Raw genomic sequence first — 25692 nt, 5'->3', positions numbered from 1 at the left:
ACTTCCTCACTGTTTTTTTCTTCTTCTCTATTCTATGGAAGTCAATGGGACCAGCAACTGCTTGGTTACCAACATTGTTCAAAATATCTTCCTTTATTTTCAACAGAAGAAAGAACTTCACAGGTTTGGAACAACTTGAGAGCGAGTGATGACAGAATTTGTCAAACAAATTCTTAATTCATCTCAATATTTCAACAGCAGTATATACACATGCTACAGTCCTAGGCATTTCAAAATAAGTGGATGCTGTTGTTCTAGATTGGTAATTTTGCAAAATCACAACATCTCTAATGCATTGTCCTGCACACCAGTTTAAAATGGCAATTATGAATGTGCATCAATGGAGAATGAGAAAGCAATGCATCTGTGAATTAAACTGTTACCAACATTAATTTGACTTAAAGATAACAGGATACATTTCCAAGAAAACGGTGCAATGCACATGAATTTGAACCATACCTAAGTTTTACACAGTTATCAGACACTTTTTAATAGGAATCAGTATACATACCATATTTACACTGAACATAGACAAAAAGTTTGCCAAGGTTACCTGAAATTATTTAAATAAGTGTTGGTCAGTGTGTAGATTCAGATAAACACAATTAAAATTTTATTTAACTTTGGTCAAAAATAATCAAACAAGTGTACACTTTCACAATGTTATCATCATCATCATCATCATCATTTAACAAGGAACAAGGTCTGAGTACGTAACCGACCCTTAAGTTCCCATATTTAAAGAGTGTCACAATCAGCTATACAACAACTTTGCACTTGTCAATCGTTAAGTTACGTTTGTCATTTTGACATCAGTTTTGCAGCCGCATGTCAAAATTCAGCAGCGCACAAACTGTTGTGACTGGTTTCTTTAAACCACATCCTGATGCACGATAAATCCACTTAGGTCAATTTCTGCGCAACTTTTTCTTTTGTGCAGGAATTGAGCGCAAGGAGTATCTCAACATTGGTATGTGATCGGTTTAACTTCGATTGACTGGAGGAAAGCCAGTTTTGTCTCTAGAGGCACTCGACACATCGGTTTCAATTTGAGTGTTCTACGCGCGGTCACCGACCGTACGATATCTTGTATATTAGTGTCCAAATACTAAGCCGCAAGAACCGTAGCAGCACATGAACGGACAAACGGGAGTGCTAAAAGGACAAATAATGCATGTAGGAAGAATTGTGGGAAAAGTAGCTGGGGCGACTTGATGTCGAGATCATCTAGTCCTCAAGGTTATCAGGTTAGGATTATTTTAGGACAGACTTAAGGCGGTAGAATCCCTTTACAAAAGAAAAATGAGAAAGAAAAAGAACTAATACCAAAATAAAAACAGGATCTAAAGCAAATCAGACGGCAATACTGATGCTTATGGCCAATGTCCTCATTCAAAACAGTGCAACTGCAAATTCAAGTAGTACAACATGGAGATTTGCTTCCCAACCGGCTCATTATCAGGGAATTACGTTTGGTTTGATGTCGTCTTTAGACTCCTCCGACACACAAGCAAGTGAAATCTTAAAATCGAGGCCAAAAACCAATCCATTTAGTTTGCGTCATTTCATTTGGTAAACTCCATGTTTTTTGGGGTTGAATTCCCCAATAATGCTGCCGATACAGGTTCAGCAGGATGATTTCACATTTTAACCACTGGCGCTCCAGATCTACATATGCAGATTACATGCAAATATAGAACATAAAATTCATACATACCTGCTCATAATGTAAAAACGCTTTCTCTTTGTAGTTATGTTACTTTTATTAAGTGGTTTGACACCAGAGGGTGTAATATATAGATACAGTCAGTGAGTAGATATTATGCATGAGAAAACAAGAAAAGAAAAAAGGTATAAAAACAGAACAAAAGTAAAAACGAAAGAAAACAGAAACAAGAAACTGTCCACTGACCAAATTGGAGACCTGTTCTAAGTGCTTAAAAGGTAGAAGATCAAGGCCTGAGAGTCGGGCCAGGGGAAGGAATGTTAACAGGCAATAAACAAACGCTCATGAAGGCCTGAATTTCGAAGTCGAACAGCGAGTACATACGATTGACAGCGAGACGTTACTCATCCTGGTGCGTTTCCGGACTTTTGGTCGTCAAATCATAAAAACTTAAGGCTCAGCCGAAAGACGAATACATGTACGACTTTTGCGAAGTTGATCTGGTCTGAATGCTGATTGGTGCCGCTGGAGGGTTGGTTGAAATTGGCCTTCACCTCTGCTTTTTTTTTTCTTTCTTTTTTTTTAATTATTGACACCCTCCCAAAGAGGGCTTTTTCCAAAATATACAATGTCTCTCAGCTTCCTTGACTACATGTGAAAAACAAGTGCTTCACTTCTTTGTCAGGATGACAACGGGGCCATACAGATTTAACGACTAAGCAAAGTACGAGATTTCTTGAGTGTCCTCCGACCTGGGCCGGGGGAAACGGGGAGGAGGGGATGTTTATTTTTTCTTGATTTTTGTTTCTTCTTGGTTTTTAAATCACTCTCTTTCTCATTTTTTTTTTTAATTAAGTTTGTCCTGGAATATATACAGGTTGTTGGTGGCGGCCACAGCTATGACGTTCTCTTTCGGGTGCCAGGCGGTGTGTAGGATCTTCTTGTTGAAGTCCAGGCTGTCCACGCTGATTTCGTCTTTCTTCCGTTTGCCGCCGGTGCAGACCTTGCGGGGTTTGAGCATGGCACGGGGTTTACTGTTCTCCCTCGACGCCTCCAGTGTGATGTCCCTGCGCGTGTTCCTGTCGAACATCCTAAAGAAGTTGTTGTAGGAACCCGTCATGATGGCACTGAGGAGGAGGGAAGGAGGAAAAGAATAAAGATTAGTCACCATTTACTTTTTGTAAAGTTTAGGTTACCTAAACGCAGTCTCAAAAGGTTTTTGAGTTTGAGAATTTCTGCACAACCAAATGTAAAATAATGACTGTTTTCAATCAGCCACGCCACTGGTCAAGCCTTGGTTTGCATCTTAAACACTGTTAAGCATTGGTTTTGCTGCAGGACATTGATTTGTAGGCTTGAATGGTTTCAAACTAGTGGTTTTAACTATATTGATTCAGTTCAAAAGCCTGATTCAGTGATTCTTTCAGTCCCATCTGAAATGTTCGAGCACCACTTCATCAACACGAATCAGAACCTTTTTCCCTACATATCATTAATATTATTAAAGTAAATATTATCACAATAAAAACTTAACAAGTATCTTCCACTAAATTTTTAATGAGTAGTTTATATACATTCAAATATTTCACAAGAAACATACCATTATCCAGTCTTTACAAATATGCACAAATAATATGGCATGTGTCTTCCACGCAAATTGTTGTGATTACTGTAATATTGACAAATCTAAGATAAATTGTTTTGTTTTTTTTGTTTGTTTTTTTAATGTAGCAGACTTGCTTCCACCCTCCAAAGAACTCAAGCCAGGGAAACCAAATTAAAATGAAATTTAAATTTTAAATAAAAATTAATAATAAATAATATCGCTGAAATTAATAGTAAATATTTTCATATATATAAGGGTTGTCACATTATTGGGAAGGATAAACTGCTTTAAAAAGTGGAACTGTAGGAATGGGACTTCAATAGAGCATGTGGGAAGAAGCGTTTGGAAAACCTCTACATTCACCCTCATGAAATACAGTTTCGCACCTGTCTGAACCGTTCCAACAGCACTCAAACTTGTCGAAAATACAGTCGTTCTCGTAGAGCGAGCACAACTTGCTACGCAGGTACTCGTGTACCTGAAACAAAGAAGCACATGGGAATCAGCAAAAAACATATCACTCTCAAAATAAGACACATTTAAGCACTGTGTGAAACTATGGGGAGGTGCCGGCACTATTTGAAGAATGTATTAAATGAAGACGTGCAACACCATGTTCTGAAAATATGCGAAACATGACTGGACATGCTCTGGAATGCCAGTTGTCGCAATAATCAGATCTCTACTGTACCTGGTAGGTCTCTACGGGCCGGTTCTCCATGTTCAGGTCCCAAACTTTAACGGAGAGGTAATCTCGGGTCATCATGTATCTACCGCTGTGGCTGAACTTGACGTCGGATATGGAGGAGATGATTTCTGAGAAGAACGACCGGCTGCTGGGATCTTCTGGCTCCTCAAAAACTTTGGAGAAACAAAACCACAATATTTTTGTTGACATTTCTCACTTGCAGCTCAAATGTTACAGCTTGTTTGAGTAGAAAATGTAAAATTGTGTGGTGCACAATGCACATGTACACTACCATTGAAAAGTTTGCAGTCAGTAAGATTTTATTTCTAAAAAGAAATGAATACTTATATTGCATTAAATGCATTATAAATATAGTTACTGTTACTTTTAATCAATTTAAAGTTGCAAAAGACTTCTATTTCAATTAAATGCTGTTCTTTTGAACTTTATACTCACCCAAGAATCTTGAAAAAAAGTCTGTTTCCATAAAAATATATTAAGCAGCACAACTGTTTTCAACTGTGATAAGAAATGTTATACTGTACCATTTCCTTTTTGTAAAGAATATTTGGTTGTATACAGTGCATTCTGCACATTATGAAGTAAAAGACAGTAGAAAACCAAGTCCATTTATTCCATCCAAACACTTCACTTTTATGCATTTGCAGTGTTTTGAAACGAGTGGATTTGACAGGAAGTAAATGGCCAGAGTTTGCTGTTTTGCTTTGTTGGTCTGGAATGAGGTCTAAGTTGAGAACAGAGTGTTCGATTAATTACATAACCCAGTGATTACGTAACACAAGGCCCTGCTGACATTGAGCACTGGAAACACACTGCAAAAACAGGCAAAAACGGGAACTCTCCACAGCCTTTTAGTGAGAGAGTCTGATCTTTTTTTTTTTTTTTCAGGAAAATTATCACGTAAAAAGTTCAAAGGAAAATAAAGGGATGCGAGATTAGATAAAAAATAAACATTTGGAAGAGACATTGGACTGACTTCAAATACTCACATTTACTATGTCTATCGCAGAGCGCGGCAGCCCTCATGTCACACAGGCGGATGGTTCCTTTACTACTGCTGTATACAAAGACGTTACACTGGTGTGGGTGACACTCGGCCGCCGTTATCACTTCCGTCAGCTCCTCCATATTGGCTGGTTTTATATCTACAATGTCTGAGGGGGGAAACCATAAAGGAAACCAACAGAAAGAATTTCACACACACTTTAAAGCGGCTGAGATGTCACCGCTGCAGGCCTTGGTCATTACTTGGGGATTTGGTTTCTAAACAAAAACGTGGTTGTAAAAGATGATTGGAGGATGTTTTCTAATTGTCATTTAAAATATATTCAGATTGGCCAATGCCTTCAATATAAACAAAAAATATGTTTTACAATAAAATGCAATTGTTAAAAGGGTTATATTCAGGGCCTAAAACTAATTTTTGCCACACCTGCCAATGGCCGATGCCTTCAGAAAATTTACCAGCCACAAAATTTTTTTACCAGCCATGAAACGTAGATAAATCCTTATTAAAGTTACAACTGTTATTCAGTCAAAAGCAATAAGTGATTGTTCTTTGTCTTTTGTTGACTGATTAACATTAAACGCGCACACCAGCAGAAATATTAGGCTGCTGTCACTTTAAGTGCTAATGCACGGATCCAATATACAAATACTGTTACACGCGTTTTATTTCTCAACTTTTTGAACACGTACTTCGGATGTTTATGCACAGAAAACTTCCCACACATCACAAGTAACGAATTCGTGAAGATTCAACACTGCCCCGTCAACTGTCCCGAGCGTTGTTCACGTTTTTTCACGTTTTCACAATTTTGCATTGTTAGAATTCATAAAAATGTTACCGACCAATTGGCATTGATACCGTTTCATATACTCGCCAACATCAATTTTTACGATTTTTAGATATTTGACGCTTGGCAAGTGTTCATTTTAGGCCTTGGTTATATTGTTTCAAGAACCTGTCGCAGCATAATTCAGGCTATGCAAAGAGGTTATTATTAAAGGTGCAAGTAAGCAATTTCTAAGAGCTTCTTTAGAAAGAGAGATAGTTGAGAAAGAGAGATAGCTGAGAAATTACCAAAGAGGAAAAGATCAGAGTATTATTGGAAGAAGGGTTACAATCAGGCAAGGACCCGCGTTAATATTGGAAAAACGTTCCAGCGCCAGAGATACTTTAGAGAGCAGGAAGGCATGAAAACAGGTTGCTTTGTTTCTGCTCGATACGCGAGTAACATTGCTGTTTCAAAGAACCAAGATGTGCTATGATGATGATGTTGTTGAATCACAGATGATTCATCCATACTTGCGCAAGCTGTCTGATGTTAGTGGTTGCCTGTGTTGCATAGCGTTTCCAGTTTTTTGTGGACGGAGAAATGAAGGAAGGGGTGTGTTTGTTTGGGTGGGTGTTGATTTCAATATCAACAGTAATTTTTCAGGAATCGCTTACTGCACCTTTAAAGGATGGGCAAGGGAGGTGCACAAACCCAAACACTTTACCTTATTTCATCTGCATAGTGGATGTTTACATAAGGTAAAACAGCAAATAAAACAGCTTAATTCTAAGTGTAATGTGGTCATGAAAACTTAATTATGATTACTGAAGCACGAACAGAAATTTATATATGGCAAAATTCAGGGAGGACATGTCAATTAAAAAAGTCACAGATCACGTAAAGGATACTAAAACTTCTATCTGTGATTTCTAAATGCCAGAGATTTATTCTGAGGTCGTCTGCAGAAAGGTATGTTTCATAATCACTATTTACTGAAATGGAATTGATGTGATATGTATGTGCATTTGCAAATATTCTGCGTGGGCTGGCTTCCACCATCAAGTCCATCGGCATCAGCACAGGAACCTGCAAGACAACCAGTTGCTTAATGAAATATTAAACAAAAGAACATTTAAATGCATTTATATTTTAAATATGTCATATTCATATTTATTTTAAATATTTTCCACAATGTAAAAAAAAAAATATATAGCATCTCATCTCTCCCATCCTAGATTAATTTCTAAGGCTGATTGTGATGCACTAAAAATAAGCAAACATATGATTATAACTGGTTCCAAAGAGAGTTTTGAACACTTTACAATTAAGTTTCTATGGTTTTAAATAAGTCTGGATATCCAAAACGTTTTTGTCAGCCGAACCTATTTGACCTAAAACATTTTCTTTTAAGTTAATATTTCCATAATTTAACAACACATTCACATGTTCACAGTTCTCTGAAGTCAGTTTACGGTCACATGACATGCAGGAAAACATATTACTTTTTAAGTTTTATTTTAATTATTTTTATGATTAATTTTAATCATCTCGCTAACCGGTTTGGGTTAATGCAATAGTTAACATTAACAATGAAAAATAAGTATTTATTATTTTTAATTAACCTTAACTAGTCAAATATTTCTACATCGATAGCTAAACATTAGTTAAGGAACCATACGCTAATACTGAACAATGCTATATTTATGAATTAACTTCACCCATTATTAAAGGTTGCAATAAATTTATGGTTCACTGTTGTACAGTTTTTCCAAAATACATCCTCGTCTTGACTAGTCTGCAACACGTCTCGCTCTGTATACGTTTCTGTAAATAAGTAAGCAACAACGGGGCATATATATCTACTGTGGTATCGAAAAATTGTTCTGCCGCAAAGCATGTACTCTACAGACTACAAGTTCTGTAAACATCAGTGAAATGACTTTATATATGAATTAAATATTAACTAAAAACCAGTGCTTCACTGCACAGCTACTGGCTGCACTTGCAACTCAGAACGTCATGGGAATAAAAGAGACAGACTAACCCGTAGTGATGTGATTCGAAACGGATCTCGCAGTCTTCCGTCTTCGTCTTTAAGGTTGTATCCTTCCGCTCGTTTGTCCCTTTCACTAATCTTCCATAGTTTAATGGTTTTGTCTTTTTGATAAGAAAATTATACAAATCAGTAACAGACAAACTGCATATCTAAAACCTAGTGAGCTAAAATGGAGCCAAAACGCAACCATGTTTTCCTTAAATCAGTGCAAAATACATTATATTTTTGTCAGGATGATCACAATACTGTCTAGGTAGGCAGCTCAAATAGTTTGGGAACATCTATAGAAAAACTACCATTCAAAAGTGTGGGGTCTGTATGATTTATATACTTTTTTTTTTTTCTACATATATCTTCTATGGAAGTTTTAGGACCGAAAAATGTTCATCATAGGATGTCCCACCTGCCTGTCAGAGTATGTATTCCCATACCTCAATTACAAGATGGCAATCCGTGACCCGGAGCTGTTCACGTCCTCAGACTTGGATTTATGTGTTACTCTGGCAACACTATCAATGGTGAAATTAATCTGCAGCAGTCAGCTGGTACAAGTCAGAGCTTTGTAAGTTGTTTACGTTCATTATTATTGTAATGTTTTGTGCTTTGAGACATGAGGTAATTTAATGCTGTCTCCCGCGACGCTTTGCTGAATCTGCTCCGGCTGTGCGAGTACAAATGTGTTTTGAAGGTGGAGTGGCTTTAGAGCGCACTGGAGGGAGGGATCTAATGCTTTCAAAAGATAGCTTGCTATTGCTAGCCGCTCTGAAATGGCCAACACTGACTACGTTTACATGCAGCCAATAACCCGTTCAAAACCGGAATATTAGCAATAACCCGGTCGCGCACGGCCATGTAAACACCGGCAAAAACCCGAATATGCTCATATTCCGGTTTTTAAAAACCCGAATATGCTCCCTGGGGTACCCCTTTTTGTGTTCTGCGCATGTTCTATTCGCAAGGAATCTTGGTCTTTTGAGTAGAGACGGCGCATACAAAAACCCGCGTGCAGTATACCGGAAGTAAACAAGAAGTAGAGGTAAACATGGCGAGACGCAGCACAGCACCACACTTTTGGAGCGAGGAGGAAAGCGCAAACAAAGGCGATCGCTATCTGCCCCGAACTATTCATTATCCGCATGCTGCTGCTGCTGTTGTTGTCTTTGGATACAGGAAGAAGAATCGGAAATGACGCATATTGCGTCTTAAGGTTGTTGGTACGTCCAGACGCTAACCGTGCGTCGCCATTTACATCGGGATATTGCCAATTGATTACAAATTCCATGTATACAGGAGTAACTCTCTCTGCTCACGCATGTAAACGGGTTATTCCGAATGTTTCAGAAACCCAAATAGTGACCTTAACCCGACCATAACCCGAATATTGACAGCTTGTAAACGTAGTCACTACCTTTAATGCATCCTTGCTGAAAAAAATTATTAATTGCAATAAATAAATCTTAACGACCCCAAACTTTTGAACGATAGCACAAAAAAAGAAGCAAAAGCACAATTTACTCTTCATACCATTTGTGGACAGGAGAAAGTGTGCAGCGTTCTGTTGTGGGAGCCATCTGATTTTATTGATCTTCTCCTCTATTTCTAAACTTTTCAAGTAATCAAACTCAGGCTCATGACTCTGAAAAGTGCTGTACACGTTGTATTCCCCTCTTGAGAGTGGGCGGTTTTTACTCTGTAAAGAGAAACATTGAACACACTAGTTAACATCTATTGAGTCACACATTCTAAAACAAAAAAACAAAAAAAACTATTCTTTGAGTTGCATCACCTCCTGTTCTCTCTGAAAGATGACGACTCTTCCCCCTTTGTCTCCTGTGGCTAGTAACTCCCCAGAATAGTTAAATTCAACAGTTGAGATAATGTCCGCTGTATATGCAAAAGGAAGAAAGAAAGATAAGACAATCATGTATCTCATGAATTCAACATGCACAGCTTTAAGAAAGTACAAAGCTTTGACATTAAAATTGAGCCAAGTTACTTTCTAAATGCATGTTCTTGGACTGATCATTGTATGTTGTGCCAGAGACAAACAATGTTTGTCTTTTCACTTACAGTGCTCATATTATGCTATTTTAAAGGTTTCTAATTTTGTTCTGTAGGTCTCCAACAATAGGTTTACATGCATACAATATCAAAAAACACTAACAATATTTGCACAATATACATTGCAGCATCACCTCTTTTCTCACAGTGTCTAAAAGGTTCGACAAAGGTTTCAGTCTCTCTAAACCTCTCCTTTCGCAAGCCAACTCTGCTCTGATTGGTCAGATAGCCCAGTCTATTGTGATCTACTGCTTACAGCGTGTGTTGGAAACAAAACGGCCTTTAATATATCTGAATTTCAGTTCCTGAGCTTCTTCAGCGCTTGTACAAACAGTAACAGTGGAGTCAGTTTTATTGTATCAATTCGAGCCAGAGTCTTTGAAAGTGGATTTGGCTTCAGCAACAACTACAGTGTTTAATTGCGGGTCAAAGTAGACGTTCGCACCAGTTGTTTGACCACAGGCTAGCATTATACAAATTGACTGGAATTACTGACAACGTTTCAGGCAGTTCAGAATCGGTTCTTTGTCCATTTATCAGCACTTTGATCTATGAAACTTTGCAGATCTTTTATATTCACAAACAGCTATATTACACTTTAAAGCATTCATTATTCAAGTCTCATCTTCATGCATGCTTAAGTTCAACATGTTTTAACCTAAAACTCAAACTGGAGTTAACACAAGTGTGGATCATTTCCTCTCTCCACCTCTCTGATCTCTCCCGCTCCGAGGGAAGGGCACAGGGATAAACAGAGGCATGATTCAGTGTTCCTGAAACGCACCCAGACCTGGCCTTCATTTAGACAACGGTTCACATGCCAAAAACACAGTATTTGAGATGATCAAATGCCTCTTGTACATTTATAGAACTGAAACCAAGCTAATGGCTATTTGGTTTCTTTACTGTGGATTTGATGTGGAAACTTTACACCAGGTGAGAAACGCTGATAAGCAACGAATCAAAATGGAGAAATCTGGTTTTAACTACATGTTTGGTTATATGGTGTCTGATTAAAAACAGTAACAGGTTACTGGTGTCTGATAAAACAAAAAACAAGGTTATGATATGATACACAGACAAAAAAAAAAAAAAAGAAGACTTCTGTGTTTTCAGTTTACACAGAAAGAAAACAGTTCAAAGAAACTTCACCACTGAGTACCACCAAAGCTACGGGAGAACGCACTTTACTCAACCTTGTGAGAAAAAAATAAACTATGCAACAACATAACCTGCCCACAAATGAATGTGCCACATGAGTAATCGGACATCTTTACTCCATTTAGGAATGGGCAAAAAATTATTTCTCAATTAATAATTTCTTTTTTATATATATAATTTTTTTTTTAAATGTGGTCGATTCAATATCAATTCTCAAAATCCATGAATCGATCTTTATTCCCTGAAAAAGCTTAAATGCACTGATTATTTCATTTGTATCTTTGTTCTATTTGTGTTATTGCTTGTAGTTTAATTATTTGTTCTTTTTTTAATTAATGACTGTTTACTTGTCTTTTAGTTTTATCTGTGGTATTGAAATTGGAATCAAGAATTGTTCAATTTTACTTGTATCTAAAATTTTGGGGGTCATTACCTTATTTATTGCAATACAAGGATACATGGGTCAAAAACAATAAATATTTTATTCATTTATTACTTTGTGGTGGGGCCAGTAAAAATGGAATCATTGAAATCAGTGAATCAAATCGAAAATCAAATCGAATTGAGATCTTGTGAATCGGAATCGAATCGAGACATCGGAATCGATACCCAGCCTTAATTCCATTTCAAGCTAACTTTTATATAACAGGCAAAAAATATTTAAATATATAATGAATAAAATCATATCACTTCACAAAACAGAACATGCTAAATAACTATTTTAGAAGGACATGGGTTAATAAAGTGGCTGGTGTAGCTCAAGAGGCCCCAATGAAAGTTAATAGGCACCAAAGTTTTCCAAATTTCTCCTTTTGTAAAAACAATCAAAACACAACAGATTTATGAAAATCAACTAATAAAGTAATTATTTTAATCACAAATAATCATGATTACAATATTGACCAAAATAGTCTTGGTTATGACTTTGCCATAATCAAGCAACCCTAACTAATAGAAATCCTGGGTTGAAGGATCAGCTAATAAGCAACAAACATACAAAGCCCTCGGTTCTCTGCACGTGTGTGTGTGTGTGTGCGTGTGTGTGTTCTGGACCATCTGTGTCTGATTAATCAATATCTAATTCACACCAGTGACAGAGAGAATCTGATGACTCAGAAACATCAGCGGGTGAACCTCACAAAACACAGCAAGAACACGCCCGCTCATATTTCACTCCAAGAACAACAAAGATAGATATGATCATTTTTGCATACAAAAAATGAAGGCTATTTTGGGGACCGTTTTTCACATTGCATAAAGCACACAATTAAGCAAATTTTCCGCTTATATTCCCATTACAATAATGTTTAAGTTAATAAGCAAATAAGATGTGCACAAATAGTTGTCAACACTTATGTTTAAAAAACATGAAATACTACTGTACATCTGCATATACTATATTTGCATATTAAATAAAAAGAAAAATTGTATTTTGCTATTAATATATTTTTTAATAATAATAATAATAATAATAATAATAATAATAATAATAATAATAATAATCCATCCTTCCATCCATCTTCTTCCGCTTATCCGGGGCCGGGTTGCGGGGGCAGCAGTCTAAGCAGAGATGCCCAGGCCTCCCTCTCCCTGGACACTTCCTCCAGCTCTTCCCGGGGGACACCGAGGCATTCCCAGGCCAGCCGGGAGACATAATCCCTCCAGCGTGTCCTAGGTCTTCCCCGGGGTCTCCTCCCGGTGGGACATGCCCGGAACACCTTAACAGGAAGGCGTCCAGGAGGCATCCGGAACAGATGCCCGAGCCACCTCAGCTGACCCCTCTCGATGTGGAGGAGCAGCGGCTCTACTCTGAGCTCCTCCCGAGTGACCGAGCTCCTCACCCTATCTCTAAGGGATCGCCCAGCCACCCTGCGGAGAAAGCTCATTTTGGCCGCCTGTATCCGGGATCTTGTCCTTTCGGTCATGACCCACAGCTCATAACCATAGGTTAGAGTAGGAACGTAGATTGACCGGTAAATCGAGAGCTTGGCCTTGCGGCTCAGCTCTTTCTTTACCACGACAGACCGGTACATCGACCGCATTACTGCAGAAGCTGCACCGATCCGCCTGTCAATCTCCCGTTCCATCCTTCCCTCACTCGTGAACAAAACCCCAAGATACTTGAACTCCTCCACTTGAGGCAGGAGCTCTCCACCAACCTGAAGTGGGCAAGCAAACCTTTTCCGACTGAGAACCATGGCCTCGGATTTGGAGGCGCTGATTCTCATTCCAGTCGCTTCACACTCGGCTGCAAACCGTCCCAGTGCATGCTGAAGGTCCTGGTCTGTCGGGGCCAGCACGACAACATCATCCGCAAAGAGCAGAGATGAGATCATGTGGTCCCCAAAACTGACACCCTCCAGCCCCTGGCTGCGCCTAGAAATTCTGTCCATAAAAATTATGAACAGAACCGGCGACAAAGGGCAGTCATGCCGGAGTCCAACATGCACCGGGAACAAGTCTGGCTTACTGCCGGAAATGTGAACCAGACTCCTGCTCTGGTCGTACAGAGATAATAATAATAATAATAAGAAGAAGAAGAAGAATAAATAATATTTAATAAGTAGCAATTTAATGATAGCAAATAAGATGTGCACAAAACTCAAGCGACAATTATTCATATATTTAATAAATTCAACATTTGAAATTATTACATGCCTTTTTATACATCTACATATATATGCATTTTAATGTAATTATTATCGTTATTTTTAATATAACGTACAATATAATATTAATTTTTGCAAATACAAATTCAATATTTGAAATAAATATTCAATTTTTTGCATTTATAAATAAACTGTATAATAATATTAATAATAATAGTTAAAATAAACATTGACATTTCAGTATCAGCACTGAAACTATGGCAAGATATATGGCTCACACTGGTTTATCAACTCTCAGTAATGACATGACTTGCTTAAGGTATATTGTCATAAAAATGTACAAACGCAAAACATCTAACCATAAAACAATTTTATTTCTGCAAAATATATACACATTTTATTTAAAATATTTGTCTTGACTGTGGGTGTTAGCTAAGTGACCTGGACATGTTTTTGTGATATTCACTTTAGCGAGGAGAGCCATGGTCATTAACTATCTGGATTTTTCATCCTGTGCATCTGAAAAAGACACAAGTACAGATCCAGAGCAAACACCACTGTACTGTATCAGATCCAGAGCAAACACCACTGTACTGTACCAGATCGAGAAAGCAAACACCACTGTACTGTATCAGACGCAGAGCAAACACCACTGTACTGTATCAGACCCAGAGCAAACACCACTGTACTAGGGGTGCACCGATCCGATATTAGGATCGGATATCGGCCGCGATACTGATAAAATAGCTGGATCGGGGATCGGAAAAAATAACAGATCCACGGGCCGATCCAGGTTTTTTTTTTTTTTTGTCGTCGCAGCAGAACCTACGTCATTCAGCTTCACGTGTGTCGCATGCTAGAAGCAACATGGAGCGAGCCAGAGGCCGTTTCTCAATACCAAGTACGCAAACTTCGGACTTGCGTCCGTCCTTGGTAGTTCGGACTTGCCAAGTTCGACTTTGGAGAACGAACTCCCGAGGACGAGAGGATGCGAGTCCGGTTATTCTGCAAATGGAACAGCAGCGCTCTTGATCGCGTCACTCAGCTCGCTCTGGCTACTCCGGTCATCTCTTTATGTATATTTTAGCCAACAATAAAACGAAGTATGTTATAAAACACCACTCTGCCTCTTTTCATTTAAAAAAAAAAAATTAAACATATTAATGGCCACATAAATGTGGTTCAGGCAAACGCGTACATTGATTATCTTTACTGCATATATTTATAACAACACGAAATATAAAACACAACCCTGCTTCTTTTTGTTTTCATTTTTAAAAATATGAAACATAATGATAATTAAAACTGACATTTAAATTTGCCATTGCTAATTAGGTGAGCATTCACAGGTCATGTTTGTGATGGTGGTGTGACACTGCACTACATTACAATGTTTGGTTATTATTATTTGTATGTGTGATCAAGTTGTTGTTCGACCAACTTTTTATTTTTTTATTCTCAGGTACAGCTGCTATGTTGCATTTTAAATTCCTGTTTGCAGGACTTTGCACTTTATATTTTTACATGTTTACAATTTTTGGAAACTGTCAGATTACTATTGTATGTTTGACCAATACACTGTTTTTTTGTTTCCACTGCTACATTTTTTTTTTTTTACATTTATTTAAAGAAGTTTGATTATATTCTATTTTCGATTTGAATGCACAATTGTTTTTTAAATAAATAAGAATTCAACACATTACATACATCTGTTATTTTGTCTTAGTTATGTTTAGTTAGTAAAGTCTGGTGCCTTTAGTCTCTTCAAGGAAGGTATAAGGTGGAAGGTATACAGTTTATTATTAATTCAACTATAGTATCGGATCGGTATCGGGTATCGACAGATACACAAAGCCCAGGCATCGGTATTCGGTATCAGGACTGAAAAAGTCGGATCGGTGCACCCCTACACTGTACTGTATCAGACCCAGAGCAAACACCACTGTACTGTATCAGATATAGAGCAAACACCACTGTACTGTATCAGACGCAGAGGAAACACCACTGTACTGTATCAGACCCAGAGCAAACACCACTGTACTGTACCAGATCGAGGAAGCAAACACCACTGTACTGTATCAGACCCAGAGCAAACACCACTGTACTGTATCAGACCCAGAGCAAACACCACTGTACTGTATCAGAGCCAGAGCAAACACCACTGTGCTGTACCAGACCCAGAGCAAACACCACTGTGCTGTATCAGACCAAGAGCAAACACCACTGTGCTGTATCAGACGCAGAGCAAACACCACTGTGCTGTATCAGACCCAGAGCAAACACCACTGTACTGTATCAGACGCAGAGGAAACACCACTGTACTGTATCAGACCCAGAGCAAACACCACTGTACTGTATCAGATCTAGAGCAAACACCACTGTGCTGTATCAGACCCAGAGCAAACACCACTGTGCTGTATCAGACGCAGAGCAAACACCACTGTACTGTATCAGACCCAGAGCAAACACCACTGTACTGTATCAGACCCAGAGCAAACACCACTGTACTGTATCAGACCCAGAGCAAACACCACTGTACTGTATCAGACGCAGAGCAATCACCACTGTACTGTATCAGACGCAGAGCAAACACCACTGTACTGTATCAGACCCAGAGCAAACACCACTGTACTGTATCAGACGCAGAGCAAACACCACTGTACTGTATCAGACCCAGAGCAAACACCACTGTACTGTACCAGATCGAGGAAGCAAACACCACTGTACTGTATCAGACCCAGAGCAAACACCACTGTACTGTATCAGACCCAGAGCAAACACCACTGTACTGTATCAGATCCAGAGCAAACACCACTGTACTGTATCAGACCCAGAGCAAACACCACTGTACTGTCTCAGACCCAAAGCAAACACCACTGTACTGTCTCAGACCCAGAGCAAACACCACTGTACTGTACCAGATCGAGGAAGCAAACACCACTGTACTGTATCAGACCCAGAGCAAACACCACTGTACTGTACCAGATCGAGGAAGCAAACACCACTGTACTGTATCAGATCCAGAGCAAACACCACTGTACTGTATCAGACCCAGAGCAAACACCACTGGACTGTATCAGACCCAGAGCAAACACCACTGTACTGTATCAGATAGAGCAAACACCACTGTACTGTATCAGATATAGAGCAAACACCACTGTACTGTATCAGACCCAGAGCAAACACCACTGTACTGTATCAGACCCAGAGCAAACACCACTGTACTGTATCAGATCGAGGAAGCAAACACCACTGTACTGTATCAGACCCAGAGCAAACACCACTGTACTGTATCAGATCCAGAGCAAACACCACTGTACTGTATCAGATCGAGGAAGCAAACACCACTGTACTGTATCAGATCCAGAGCAAACACCACTGTACTGTATCAGATCGAGGAAGCAAACACCACTGTACTGTATCAGACCCAGAGCAAACACCACTGTACTGTATCAGATCCAGAGCAAACACCACTGTACTGTACCAGATCGAGGAAGCAAACACCACTGTACTGTATCAGATCCAGAGCAAACACCACTGTACTGTATCAGACCCAGAGCAAACACCACTGTACTGTATCAGACCCAGAGCAAACACCACTGTACTGTATCAGACCCAGAGCAAACACCACTGTACTGTATCAGACCCAGAGCAAACACCACTGTACTGTATCAGATATAGAGCAAACACCACTGTACTGTATCAGACCCAGAGCAAACACCACTGTACTGTATCAGACCCAGAGCAAACACCACTGTACTGTATCAGACGCAGAGCAAACACCACTGTACTGTATCAGACCCAGAGCAAACACCACTGTACTGTATCAGACCCAGAGCAAACACCACTGTACTGTATCAGATCCAGAGCAAACACCACTGTACTGTATCAGATATAGAGCAAACACCACTGTACTGTATCAGACGCAGAGGAAACACCACTGTACTGTATCAGACCCAGAGCAAACACCACTGTACTGTACCAGATCGAGGAAGCAAACACCACTGTACTGTATCAGACCCAGAGCAAACACCACTGTACTGTATCAGACCCAGAGCAAACACCACTGTACTGTATCAGATCCAGAGCAAACACCACTGTACTGTATCAGATCCAGAGCAAACACCACTGTACTGTATCAGACCCAGAGCAAACACCACTGTACTGTATCAGACCCAGAGCAAACACCACTGTACTGTATCAGATCCAGAGCAAACACCACTGTACTGTATCAGACCAAGAGCAAACACCACTGTACTGTATCAGACCCAGAGCAAACACCACTGTACTGTATCAGACCCAGAGCAAACACCACTGTACTGTATCAGACCCAGAGCAAACACCACTGTACTGTATCAGACCCAGAGCAAACACCACTGTACTGTATCAGACCCAGAGCAAACACCACTGTACTGTATCAGACCCAGAGCAAACACCACTGTACTGTATCAGACGCAGAGCAATCACCACTGTACTGTATCAGACGCAGAGCAAACACCACTGTACTGTATCAGACCCAGAGCAAACACCACTGTACTGTATCAGACGCAGAGCAAACACCACTGTACTGTATCAGACCCAGAGCAAACACCACTGTACTGTATCAGATATAGAGCAAACACCACTGTACTGTATCAGACGCAGAGGAAACACCACTGTACTGTATCAGACCCAGAACAAACACCACTGTACTGTACCAGATCGAGGAAGCAAACACCACTGTACTGTATCAGACCCAGAGCAAACACCACTGTACTGTATCAGACCCAGAGCAAACACCACTGTACTGTATCAGATCCAGAGCAAACACCACTGTACTGTATCAGACCCAGAGCAAACACCACTGTACTGTCTCAGACCCAAAGCAAACACCACTGTACTGTCTCAGACCCAGAGCAAACACCACTGTACTGTACCAGATCGAGGAAGCAAACACCACTGTACTGTATCAGACCCAGAGCAAACACCACTGTACTGTACCAGATCGAGGAAGCAAACACCACTGTACTGTATCAGATCCAGAGCAAACACCACTGTACTGTATCAGACCCAGAGCAAACACCACTGGACTGTATCAGACCCAGAGCAAACACCACTGTACTGTATCAGATAGAGCAAACACCACTGTACTGTATCAGATATAGAGCAAACACCACTGTACTGTATCAGACCCAGAGCAAACACCACTGTACTGTATCAGATCGAGGAAGCAAACACCACTGTACTGTATCAGATCCAGAGCAAACACCACTGTACTGTATCAGATCGAGGAAGCAAACACCACTGTACTGTATCAGACCCAGAGCAAACACCACTGTACTGTATCAGATCCAGAGCAAACACCACTGTACTGTACCAGATCGAGGAAGCAAACACCACTGTACTGTATCAGATCCAGAGCAAACACCACTGTACTGTATCAGACCCAGAGCAAACACCACTGTACTGTATCAGACCCAGAGCAAACACCACTGTACTGTATCAGACCCAGAGCAAACACCACTGTACTGTATCAGATATAGAGCAAACACCACTGTACTGTATCAGACCCAGAGCAAACACCACTGTACTGTATCAGACCCAGAGCAAACACCACTGTACTGTATCAGATATAGAGCAAACACCACTGTACTGTATCAGACCCAGAGCAAACACCACTGTACTGTATCAGACCCAGAGCAAACACCACTGTACTGTATCAGATAGAGCAAACACCACTGTACTGTATCAGATAGAGCAAACACCACTGTACTGTATCAGATAGAGCAAACACCACTGTACTGTATCAGATAGAGCAAACACCACTGTACTGTATCAGACCCAGAGCAGACACCACTGTACTGTATCAGACCCAGAGCAAACACCACTGTACTGTATCAGACCCAGAGCAAACACCACTGTACTGTATCAGACCCAGAGCAAACACCACTGTACTGTATCAGACCCAGAGCAAACACCACTGTACTGTATCAGACCCAGAGCAAACACCACTGTACTGTATCAGACCCAGAGCAAACACCACTGTACTGTATCAGACCCAGAGCAAACACCACTGTACTGTATCAGACCCAGAGCAAACACCACTGTACTGTATCAGATCCAGAGCAAACACCACTGTACTGTATCAGACCCAGAGCAAACACCACTGTACTGTATCAGACCCAGAGCAAACACCACTGTACTGTATCAGACCCAGAGCAAACACCACTGTACTGTCTCAGATCCAGAGCAAACACCACTGTACTGTCTCAGACCCAGAGCAAACACCACTGTACTGTATCAGACCCAGAGCAAACACCACTGTCCTGTATCAGATATAGAGCAAACACCACTGTACTGTCTCAGACGCAGAGGAAACACCACTGTACTGTATCAGACCCAGAGCAAACACCACTGTCCTGTATCAGACCCAGAGGAAACACCACTGTACTGTCTCAGACCCAGAGCAAACACCACTGTACTGTATCAGACGCAGAGGAAACACCACTGTACTGTATCACAACACAAACAGCCGCAGCAGCAGCGGGGAAGCATAGGCAGGAACATGACGGGTGGTGACCACCACCTCGTACACAAACCATCCGAACGATGCGTCCTACATCTGCTAACGTCCACCTCGGACATCCTACAGCAACATTACATCAGCACCTCCCGAAACCAGATCAAATCACAGCATCATACAGTCACCAAAACATCACGGTCCGTTAGCGCTAGGAAAAGCAGACCAAGCCTGACCTCGTAAAGCTCAAAAACAAGCGGAGCACACACGGAGATAAATGCACACATACCCATCCTGAAAGGTAGGGAGAAGCCATTATAGCACAGTTCCAGTCAGCACACAGAAGACAGAGGAAGATTTAAGAGCCTGGAGAAGCTGCGGTGTGGACGCAGGGAGGGTGAGCGACGGGGTTCTGTGCGGCCATGTTAGACAGGTAAGATCATGAGGGGAACTAACCCCACACACACACACACACACACACACACACACACACACACACACTTGACAGGGACCCTCCAATCCCAAATGAATTATGGCCTCATAAACATGAAGATATAACTTTAAGGGAGTTTGCAGCGCAGTCCTTCCCACAAATTACTCACTTCCTGTTTAAAAGTCATTCAGGGCAAGAGAAACAACAACTGAAGCCAGACAAGATGGAAAATTCACAATATTCACCATGATTTAAAAAATAAATAGAAATTTACATAACATCCAAGACATTTCACAAAAATATTGCAGTTCATTACTGGAAAACAAAAATGTGTGCATGAAATAAATAGGCCTATTGAAAATTATAGGATATATATATGTTCAGATAACAAATTCACAATGATTTATAACCATAAATGGAAATTTACATAATTTACACACAATATATATACACACACATTTATGTTTGGGAAAAATTGCACTTTAGTTCTTTTTTTTTTTGTCTTCTACTTGACAACAATGGCTGTTGTTTTATGTTATATTTTTGTATACTTTAATCAACTGTTTATTGCAATATCAGGCACATCACTTTGAGCGAAGACAACATCTTATTAGCTAATCCTTAAGTGATGAGTCAAACAAACAACCAGTATGAAACTATATTTTGCACATTTAGTCCAAGTCAATAACACTATAAGAACATCTTATGACTAGTCCTCGGGTTCTTGCTCTAAAATCAAAAGATCGACAAAAAAAAAAAGAGAATTGAAATGAAACCGGAAGTCTTCACACTTAGGAATAACTTGGAAAACACATTGGCTGTGAGCCAGCGACTATCTCAGAAGCTGTTTAGTGAGAAAGTGTGAGTGTGAGAAAGACAGTCCGTATTTATTTCTATCTTTAGATCCTGTAAGCACACAGTCTGAAGGTCTGCTAATAAAAAACAATATGGGGCAATATTGTAATTGTATTTTGAATCCGAATTTGCATGCACCCTTATCACTACGGCATAAAAATTCCAAAATGCGCAGAATTCAGAGAAAAGGAAATTTGCCACTCGGAGCGACCACATCTCATAGTCTAGCAAGCGATGCAGTGATCTCTAAATAACCTTCTCTTCCACATAAGGGGCCAGTCTGCTCAGATGACATTACACAAGTCAACATGTGTCCGTTTCCTAGAAATCTGTTTTATTTTTCACAGAGGGCAAACCTGGAAGTGGCAAAAACATCAACAACCAACCGCCACCATACAAACAACAGGCTAGTTTACAACAAGAACGAAAACTATAAAGATAACTATTAGCGTACACGCCAGCGGACGACATCGCTCGGTTTATTCTAAGCGCGTGCTTGTCTGTCACTTTAAATGCTCGAGCTCGTTACAGCAGGATGGATTCTGATTGGCTGTCAATGTTTTTATCGTTCATCAGCTGGATTAAATCATTCTGAAAGTGATTCCAAATATATTGTGTCATCATTGTTACAGCTGTGGTGTGAACTGCTATTCTTTAATGCTGAGAACGATTTACAGAACTATATATTTATCGTTATCTTTATAGTTGTCCTTGGTGCAAATGGGCCTTAAAGGGATACTCCACCGTTTTTTCATATTAAACTATGTTATTCCCTTAACTAAGACGAGTTGATACATACCTCTCTCGTCTCAGTGCGTGCACTTAATCGCTCTGTCTTGCGGCGAAACTTTGTTAGCACTTAGCTTAGCCCAGTTCATTCAATATGGGCCAAGCAGAGAAGCTACCAAACACCTCCACGTTTTCCCTATTTAAATATAGTTACTCGCGTAGTGTAACTCGACCTAGGACGGTGACACAAAACAAAACGTTGCGCTTTTCTAAGCGTGTAAAATGGATAACTATATTGTATGGCGGAATACCATAGCAAGTGCTTGTAAGCACTTCGACTTGGCGCAGTAATATCTTCACTAGAGGGAACGGGGGCCGGTGTGAGAGGATTTTTCACGAGTGAAGATATTACTGCGCCAAGTCGAAGTGCTTACAAGCACTTGCTATGGTATTCCGCCATACAATAATACAATACAATACTTAAAATTCTGTCATTAATTACTCGCTCTTCATTTCATTCCAAACCTGTAAGACTTTTGTTCATCTTTGGAACACAGATGAAGATATTTTTAATGATATTTGAGAGATTTCTGTCCCTTTATTGAAAGTCTATTCACCCAAAACTAAAGGGATCATAAAAAAAAATAATAAAAAAAACACATATGAATCAAGCGGTTTAACCCAAGTCTTCTGAAGAGACATGACTACTTCATATGATTAATAGATATAATTTAGGCTTTTATTCACACATTGATCAGAGAACGTACATAGATAACTCAAATTTGGTTACTCATGCTTGCTTGATGTGTGAGATCCAATGAGGTTTGTTCTCGCGAGTCAAGCAAGTACGGTTGAGCTTCTGTTTGTTTATTGATCAATCTTTATATGTGAATAAAAGCCTATATTCAATCCGTTCACCATATAAAACGATCATTTCTCTTAATACTTGGATTAAACGGATGCATTTATATGGATTTATTTTACGATCTCTTTATGAAAGTTTAAACCGTGAATACTTTCAATGAATGGACAGAAGTCTCTCAGGTTTCATTGAAAATATCTTCATTTGTGTTTTAAAGTTGAAGTTGACTTGTGGGTTTAGAATGACATGAGAGGGAGTCAAGTGATGACAGACTTCCTTTTAAGAATCTCTCTGAACTGAATAAAACGGTGTCAAATAAAAAGCAACATTTAGTCTTATAAAAAGCGACAAGCCACACACAAACCTGAGAGATTTAGCTAAAATACCTCATGCAGAAACTACCAAAAAAGCAACAAAAGCCTCCCAAAAACCTACTTGGCGGAAAGTGCTCAAAAACCGAAGATAAATATGGATGGTCTTTATAATAACTTATATAAAAGCAAATAAAATAAATAAAAATGCAATAAAAAAAAAAGCAAATAAAAATGGCAACAAAATCGAAGCACCACAATGAAGCTTTCAGAGATTCAGAAGCACAACTGTATTCCCAAGCCTCACTCACTGATCTCTGGATGGAGCGCACACTCAGACACGACACATGGATAATGTGAGCTGGTCGGACCAGTTGGACGTGCTTTCCGCCCTTTCAAAGGCAGGATGTGCTTCCCTACTGGAGCCCCAAAATGCAGCACACACACTCATCTAGCAATCTAAAATGTGTCATGTCATATCAATAATTTTTTTTTTATTTTGTTACTACTGTGCTATGCTGAATGCTTGTTTGCCAATATTTGCCTTCGTGAGATTAAAAACTCACAAAATAGTATGCGGAACGCTGCGTTCTTTCCCACGCTGACATGTTTCCTACTAAAACTGACATATTGTTCTCTTTAAATATAGCCAATCATCTGCTACTCGTCATTGCTAGTCAGAGTTAAGGCAAGACACTACAGGAAAAACCATTGTTTTTTTTTCTTCTTGAGATTGCAGGCTATTTTGTTTCCATAATCTCTTTCAGACTATAGGAAAGATAACATCCAAATGACACATTTACACGTTTATTTTATTACACTTATCTTTTTGCTTAAATTTCAAATGCAAAACGTAATAAACACTGTTTCTTGATTAAGAAGTCTCGACTTCAGTAGCACTTACAGTAAAACTTTACCGTTTCATTCTTAATTATATTCTAGAGGTTTTTACAGGGTTTTTAAAAAAAAAAAAATTATCATATGCCTGATTTATAGAACATTTTATTTCTTCAAACATGGTGAAAATGCATCATCTGATTTATGGAGTGACAAAATCAGCTCTGTAAAAACCTATCATATATGTAAATTAGTGCATATTAATTAGATCGTGGCTAATTTGCATATTTAAGCATAACATTTCAGAAAACGTTTGTATTAATGTACAGACTGATCGACTGGGGAAGTATGGTTATTAATTATTTTTTTTTACCATGTTTTCCTGTGGTATCTTGCATTAAGTAATATATGAGGGGAGCATTTGATTGGACAACAATTTGGACACGCCTTTGAGTGCAACTTGAGTCATCACAGTATTTGTACACGTTTTCCTCCAATTACGGTTTCACTTACTTAATTTCTACTTAAATCAATAGGCTATTTCACGTCCATGCATTTGCACATATATAAACGTGTCGATGTGTGTTTTGTGATAATGTCCAGCAAACTGTGCATTACTACTGACATCTATTAGCAGGTGGTTTCACCCAAAGCGACTTACAAATGAGGAACATCATAAGCAATCTGTCATTCAAGACCAAACAGTATTATTTACAGTACTGCAATGCAAAGTTAGACGCACAAGATCATCAAGTCTATCGCCTTCACTCCATATACTATTTTTTTAAAAAGTGTGAGAACACATTTTTTGGACAGTAATGTCAATCTTTGGGATGAACGTGTACATTTTCATGGATTTACAATACTCCATCTCTTCCTATCATATCTCACCATGCATGATTTTCCATACAACACACCTCATTGCTCATGCATACTCACCCAAGGGTGTTTAAGACCAATGCAAACCATTATTTACCTTCTGCAACATCTTCATCTATGGCTCCTTTGACCTGGGAGAAGCACCACTGGAAATCATTGCCTCCACCAACCCCTGCAACAACAACAACAACACAACAGCATTTAAATGCATGCACAGATCAACCTCCCAGAAGCATTTAATCACGTTGAACTCAAACCCCTGCCCCGCACGAGCATGCATACTGAGATAAAGCAGTGTATGTGGGTTTAATGTAGTCTCAGTAAAGGGGGCTGGTTTGATGTTTAGGCCGCACTGCTGCCGCTCGCGCCCCCGCCTACCAACACACACAACCCCCAGCGCGGCGCGTTTACCTGCCATCATCTCCGGTGCCTGTGCCTGTGCCTCGAGCCTTCAGCGCGGCTTATCCTCGAGCTCAGCCGGGCGGACGGTATGAACGAGCGCGGAATGAGAGCGGGTTCAGCGAGAGCGGGATCTGCCCGTGATTTGCTTTCGCTTCAAGATGGCGCACACTCCCGTCGACATGACACAGTGACGTCATTTAATCAAGCGCGCCGTGCGCCCGGCACGTCCTCGCTGCGCT

At 39.8% G+C, this 25692-nt stretch overlaps 1 protein-coding gene across 1 annotated transcript; it reads right to left on the bottom strand.

The window, feature by feature from the left end:
- Positions 1–590: 590 nt before the first annotated feature.
- ppp2r2d (protein phosphatase 2, regulatory subunit B, delta) lies at positions 591–25692 on the bottom strand. Its single transcript, XM_084134473.1, has 10 exons — positions 25463–25692; positions 25149–25223; positions 9602–9699; positions 9340–9505; positions 7804–7916; positions 6668–6845; positions 4971–5135; positions 3964–4133; positions 3659–3750; positions 591–2793 (listed from the first exon to the last, which is right to left on the bottom strand). The coding sequence occupies exons 1-10, from the start codon at positions 25470–25472 to the stop codon at positions 2514–2516; spliced, it is 1347 nt and encodes a 448-aa protein (XP_083990599.1). The 5' UTR covers positions 25473–25692; the 3' UTR covers positions 591–2513.

The sequence above is a fragment of the Abramis brama genome (assembly GCF_963993115.1).
Source record: "Abramis brama genome assembly, chromosome: 14".
NCBI lineage: Eukaryota > Metazoa > Chordata > Actinopteri > Cypriniformes > Leuciscidae > Abramis > Abramis brama.
The sequence above is the reverse complement of the archived record's forward strand: the minus strand, read 5'-3'. Positions and strand labels throughout refer to the sequence as shown.

Coding starts and splice junctions, on each gene's coding strand:
- ppp2r2d (XM_084134473.1), bottom strand. Junction 9,506..9,601: donor TCTTTCAGAGAGAACAGGAG/GTGATGCAACTC, acceptor TTCTCTTTACAG/AGTAAAAACCGCCCACTCTC. Junction 6,846..7,803: donor TTCGAATCACATCACTACGG/GTTAGTCTGTCT, acceptor GTTGTCTTGCAG/GTTCCTGTGCTGATGCCGAT.